Raw genomic sequence first — 6,901 nt, 5'->3', positions numbered from 1 at the left:
TGGCAAGTTCTGCAATATTCTTCAATAATATTCAGTTATTTCAATTATTATTGTTCATTTATTCTGCAGTAATATGCAATATTTTACTCACTACCATAGGTATCCTGTATTAATTTCTGGGGCCTTATGTAAATATTGCTGAAGATAGATACTTATGTTAAGTTTTTGAAAGCAGATTTATAAAAGATCAGTTTAAGTCAGGTAAATATTTATATGGAAGCATGGATTTCAAATTCTTATCTGTAGAAATTCAAAAATTTGTATTTCTCATAGTAAAATGTTTATATATTCCTTAAAATCTATGTTTACACACCAGATGAAATAGTTTAAATTACATGATTTTGAGAATATTGTAGGATCGCTTTTACATATTACAGACTTTTTCCTTATTAAAGATATTTAATAGGGTAAAGAAAAACTCCAGATTTACTTGTAGAAAGACCACATATTCTGATATATTAATCTGGTTACCTGACGAACACTGCTGCAGATAAAAATGCCACCAATTTTTTCTTAAATTGCAACTGTAAATGTATAACTAGCTGTTAAAAATAAATGTTGGTTTTGAAAACTCTGTGTCAGGAATATATTTAATGAGAAGACTGCCTGAAATATGGTCCTTCTGAAAGAACAGGGAAGGCAGAATATGACCAGTATAGATCTGCAATATAGAATCTTTAAAAATGATGAATTTTTATTTGTTTATTTGTTATTTTTAAATGGAATGCATTAAAAAATTTTCCCCATTCTCTCAAAAAGATATCCACAGCTTGATTTACATAGTCTGAGGCCCTCATTACAGTATTCTTTTAGATGTTTACAATGCTCTTTTATATATAAGAAAGGAAGTTAGAAACCTAGTAATGAAAAAAGTCGTAAAAACATTAGTAAAAGTCCTAAAAACATTTTGAGTATTCTATCAAATTCCTGAAACTCAATGCAAAATAAGTGATAAAGCAAATTTTTAAAAAATGCAAAATCTTATCCAATCTATAGAAAGATTGAAAAATGTGTACCAAAAATATAATTCTTAATCTACCCTGTTCAAAACCCCAAACAGAACTTGTGAAGGGTAAAGTGCTTGAAGCTTTCAACCAAGTTGATCAACAAAAAGAGCATGCAAACGCATTTCGTCTGGCAAAACCACTGAGACTCCAGAAGGTATTAATTGAAATATATTTTTCTTTCAAACTAAAACTAACAAAAGTCTCACTAGATTTGCCCCTTTTCCCGAAGTGTTTGTGAGTCTTAAATCATTCAAAGTTCAAAAATTATAAACATACAAAGTAGTACAAAAACATTAAGAAGTAAAAAATCAAACACAATTAAAAGAAAAGTCAAATACAAGGTGGCCTAGTAAGGCTAATAGCTAAAAGCGCTATTTTTGACTAACTAGGTCATTTGATTTTTGATTCCATTTTACTACTTTTTAATATATATATATATATATATATATATATATATATATATATATAATTGCGCAAGTAGTAGTAACTTGTTTTCGCACTAAATGAATTTAAGATCATACAACATTATATATATATATGGAAGATTTATGGAAATATAGGACAAGTTTGGAGTCCTAGACTTAGGCCATGTGATCATAGGCAGTCATCGTGCTCTCATTATGACATTTAAATGGCTCTGAAATTCATTACAGAGAATAATTTTCCAATCGCTGAAAATAATTGTGACTTTTTGAAGAATAAATATGTTACAGTATAAAAATTTAGAATAAGTAGGCACTATGCAGAAAAAAAGTGATTTGTGCTAATGATATCTCCAGAACTGTTTTGAAGCTGTTCTAGCATTTAATAAGATTTATTTCCTGAATATTTAGGTTCTTTTGAAAACATTAGTTATTCTTTTCATTTCTATTGCTGCATGAAAAAGGCATTTTTCTCATTTTAGGTGGTAAAGATCATATTTAAGAAATTAAGAGTTAAATCTATTCATTCATCATGGAATGAGTATCAAGAGTATCGGGACATTCATACGAATTAGGAGAAAGTTTTTAAAAATTTGCTAGTATATCTGTTAAATTAAATTTGGTTTTCCTTAAAAAAATCAGTAACTAAAAAACTGTATGTGAACAATACATAGTTAATCTTATATCGTCTTTGAGCAGTATTTTAAAGTCTTTTTAAAGCCATGGGAATAAGTAGTAAATTCAGGTTGTTTTATCCTTTGTAGATTTCACCTGTCATTTTTTAAGCCTTGAAAAAATCTTTTAAAAAATATTACATTAATTGATCTCGTAAATGCTTTTTTTTTTTTTTTTTTTTTTTTTTTTTAAAGTGAAAGAAGGTAATACAGCTTTAATAATAAAAAATTTCATGAATTGATCATGATTAGTAATTTAATGCTCATTAGATGTGTAAGAGAAACTGTCAGCATTTTTGCGATTAGTTCTCATAGTAAATTAAGTGTTGCAGGAATCTATGAAAATATGCTATTGCTGATACAAACATGTAGATATTTAATAATTTTGAAAAATCTAAAACAGCATATACTACTACATTTGACTATAATTCAGAATGCATATTGTGGCTCACTTACTCAAAACTGTTGAATTTTAATTCTTTAATTTTCGTTTTAACAGTTTCAGTATTTAATGAATTAAATTGTTTCATAACTGAAACAATTTAATTAATTCAAAAGTTAAATTTATATATTAGTTTAATTTAATTAATTCAACAGTTAAATTTATCTTAATATTTTTAAATTTCAATCATTCATAGAATATTTTATCTTTTGATAACAGAGAAATATGTACTAAATGCCTGCTTTCAGAAATTTGCTGAAAAGTACATGTATCTTTGTGTCATCAGTTGTCCTAGTATGTCTTAAATAAAATTCTGTATATACCTTCATCCCATGCAAACAAGTAACTAGCTAAATAAACAATCAACTACTGAAACATGAAGTTAGATTCTGCACTTCTTCTAGTTGAGCAAATTATAGGCATCTAATGACAAGTAAACTTTCCTTCTTTGAGGGCAGCAATAAAACTAAGTCTTGATTTAGATTACAAAATGCCAATAAATAAAATATCAATAAAGTAGAAAACTTGCTTTCTGAAAAAGTACATTTAATTTTTAATAAAGCCTAAAATTTAAAATAAAATTTCATAAATAGCTCAATGTTTCTCCTAATATATATTTACATTGTTTGACAATATTTGTACTGCATATCAAAATATACTTAGTTTTCTATGGATATGATAAATAGGTTTCCAGGAAAAAATATGCACTGTGTATGAAAAAATTAGAAAATTTGTCCTCGATATAAAATGCTAGAGCAAAAAATTGTTTATAAACAATATGTTTCAAGGTATTTTATTTTTAATTAGGTATTCAACCATTGAAGCACATTTTTAAGAATAGATCATAATTCATTTGTGTATGTATAAAGTAAATAATCTTTTTTATAAAGAAACAATATCACTAATTCAAAAATTATCGCAAACATATGACTCACATAAATGTATGCTAATAATATTTTATTCTGTACCAGTTTCACACGTTTCAATCAGAAGGAAGTAGGTTTTGCACAGTTTTTTCATTAACATATTGTACTAATTAAAACATTATTGTAACATTATTAAATAAATTTTTCTAAATGTACTTAAAAGTAGTATATTAAAGATTTATAAACCGAAAAAAATGTTTTTTTCCCTAGAATAAAATGCAGAAAAATTGCTATGCAGTTACATAAGAGTAGTATTTATTTGAGGAATTTTTTGTGCTAAAATATGTATTTTTAAATTAAAATTATTAAAAAAATTGTATAATTATCTTCATTACTGTTGCAGATTCTAAATCCCCCTTCACCTTGCATATTTTGTAAGAATTAAATTCAGGTGGAAATTTTTAAAAGGATGCCAATTGAGCAATGTTTTTTTAAAAGTAATTCTAAAGAAAGAAAACTGGATTTTTTTCGTTTCTTTAATCTTCTTAAATCAAAATCATGCCAAGAAATTCGCTGTAGAAATGTGGATGAATTGGATGTACTGTTCAATATGATTAAAAATTTTTCAATTGTATCAGTATAATTTTTATCTTTTTTAAATGTTGCTTGTTAAATACTTGAAAAATGAATCTAATCTTACTTAAAAACTGAAAAGAAAATTATACTAATTCTGTTTAAATCATTTATTACTTCAAATTCATGATGCACTGCAAATTTGCACCGAAAGCTCATTTTGTGATTATCAACATTGTACAAGTATTTTTTATGTTTGTTAAGTTTCATGTCAACTAGCTTTTTAAAAATATTTTGAAGGAGAAATCTTTTGAAAAATTGATGTACTGAGTTAATTGTTTTGTATTTTGTGATATACACCAGTAATAAAACAGAGAAAAAAATGTTTTATTATTGTAATGATTTCCAACACCTAGAGAGTAAAGAAATATACAAGAATTCTCATAATTTTGGTAATTCCCCCTTTTTTAATTACGTTATGTTGTATTATTTTGTCCAGTGTTATTAATTTTGTGGAAAAGAAATAATTTCTTTTTTGTATATATTTTTCACTTTATACTAACATTGAAGAAACATACAGGAACCTAGAGATTTCTGCTTTTCTTTTTCTCACATGAAGATCGAACGAATATTTCGTCTTTTAAGTCTTGAAAAACGTCCAAGCTTCGATCTGGGCAGAGGTCCATCATGCCAAGTGCTGTAGTGGTTGCTGTTATCTGGAGGGGGAGAAAAAAAAATTTAAATTTATTTTATATATATTAACCATATGTTTCGGGCGGTGGCTTTTGCTGATAAGAAATGTCTAACAACCAAAAATATATGGGAAATTAGCTATTTAATCCATATAGATAATCTCTGGAAATAATAATAAAAAAATTTTCCTCGGAGGCAAAACTTCCTGATAAAGTTTGTCTGCATCAGAGTATTGCTTTACTTTTGATGGTACTTGCTATTGTTTCATCAAAAACCCTTCATTATTTACTAGATTTGCAGTCTGTGTATTGAAGTTGTAAATCAAATTTTTACTTATGTTAATGAATGCTTATTAATTATGCTAAATATAGTTGCATTAAACAGAGCTTGTTATACATTATTTATCTGCATATTGCCACCCCTTGCATATTTCTTCCCCCCATTATTTTTAATGCAAAGTCCTGGAAAAATTAGTTGGCCCTGAAATATATCCTAGCAGCAAGCCAAAGCAGGAAAAAAGGGCTGTGCATTAGTAGCAGTGATATTTATATACTTGATTTCTTTGCTTAAATTCTGGATCTACGATTTGATATGAGCTGTCGCAATGCAGGAGGATTACATAAGCAAACATCACAGAAAGACGCAGGCAGGGAAAATTATTATAAATGAGTTAGATCAGAAAGAGAAGATACACAAATTAAAATGAGGAATGGGGCTATAGCTAATTTAGATTATAATTTTGAGTTACCGATTTTTTGTCGTACATTTTATAATACAGATTTAGTTAAATAAAAGTTGAAAGTTTATTACAAATTTTTTGTATGATTTTATAATAATACTTTCTTTATCATTGAAGTTACATAAACTAAATCTTTATTTTTCTCTAAATTTCTGTCAATGGGCATAAATGCTGATAAGAAATAATCCTGCGTCTTCAATTATTCAAAATTTTAATGCTGTTTGTTCTTTTGCTACTATTGGTGTAAATGTGAGATGTTCTAGAATAAGTTTGCCAAATGCCGAGGATGAATCCTGTGGCTGAATATATAAGACAAAAATATCCTGTAACTATATAGCCGGAAATGCATTGTTTGCGAGTTGTGGGACCTCAAAGAAAGCAAGAGAATGTGCTAGTTAGGTGCTTGTTTACTGCAATTTGTATGCTGGAGCTTAATGGAAGAATGAAGCAGAAAATTGTCGACCAGTAGGTATGACTTTAAATTCATGCATAGTGGATGATAATAAAGAGCTTATTTAAGGTAGGAGAATAGAAAGTACATGCATGCAATTTATTGATAGATAAAGAGTATGTATGAAATAGGTTAGCTTTTGACTGAGGGTCTTTTAAGGCATGTTTATAAATTTTACAGAGTGGCAAAAGAAATGCTGTTCAGTTTATCAAATCTGTAATGCTTCTGCCAAATAGTGCTGCCTTAGTAGTGCATTCATTCCTGTAAAGTTGTACTTGTGACTATAGTTCTTGTGCCTACAGCCATCTATAAGATATCTACATATGCATACATGTAGAATATTCATGATGATATTCCAATATTTAATAATATCTGATACTTTTTTGCACTAGGGAATTTCTATATTTTGTATCTGTGTGTGTACATATATATATATATATTGGTAAACTGGGGAGATTGCCATCCCAAAGAAAGTATATACAGTACAAAGTCCAAGATCCGTACTCGTCAGGACTTCGGCGATTCCAAATTTGGGATTTTTCCGGATATTTGAACATCTAGTAATCTAGTAAGATGTAATGTAGAAATGATAAAATTTAAAATATGAAATCGTGATGAATGACATTGGTACAAATTGGAGGAAATAATAAAAATACGGATACATGATCTTTCATTATAGCGATCATTGCATTCTACTGAAGTAGGCACAAAATCAAAAGTAAGTACATTCACTCTTACAATAACAGTGCTCAGGCAGGAAAAAAAGCTAAAAAAATAGTGTTATTGATTGCATATCAAAGATTTTTAAATATGACAACAGTAGGATGCAAGGTTGTGATGGTTAAAAGGCGAGTGCAGGGTGTGGTAATCCGTGAGTGTTAGTGTGACGTGGGCAGTGCGTAAATTGAGAAACGTACGATACCTTTAATACAAAAGATAGATAACAATAAGGAAAGATTATTTACGAATGCAGATGTTACAATAAATGGTCGGGATTTAAGCTTGAAACGCAAGCAGAATATCATCTTCACCTA

The 6,901-nt window shown here is 28.2% G+C and overlaps 1 protein-coding gene across 1 annotated transcript in view; it reads right to left on the bottom strand.

Annotated features, from left to right (window-relative positions):
- Window positions 1-4,521: 4,521 nt before the first annotated feature.
- LOC118199477 (uncharacterized) overlaps window positions 4,522-6,901 on the bottom strand; it is a 204,371-nt gene continuing 201,991 nt past the window's right edge. Inside the window, exon 5 of the mRNA XM_085821824.1 lies at window positions 4,522-4,700. Within this exon, the coding sequence (XP_085677950.1) occupies window positions 4,594-4,700 (107 nt within the window). The 3' untranslated portion in view covers window positions 4,522-4,593. The remainder of the gene's footprint in view (window positions 4,701-6,901) is intronic.

Source organism: Stegodyphus dumicola, chromosome 8 (genome assembly GCF_044657685.1).
Source record: "Stegodyphus dumicola isolate Sdum_Otavi_A_Nest chromosome 8, ASM4465768v1".
NCBI lineage: Eukaryota > Metazoa > Arthropoda > Arachnida > Araneae > Eresidae > Stegodyphus > Stegodyphus dumicola.
Note: the sequence above shows the minus strand (reverse complement) of the source record. Positions and strands in the feature narration are given on the sequence as shown.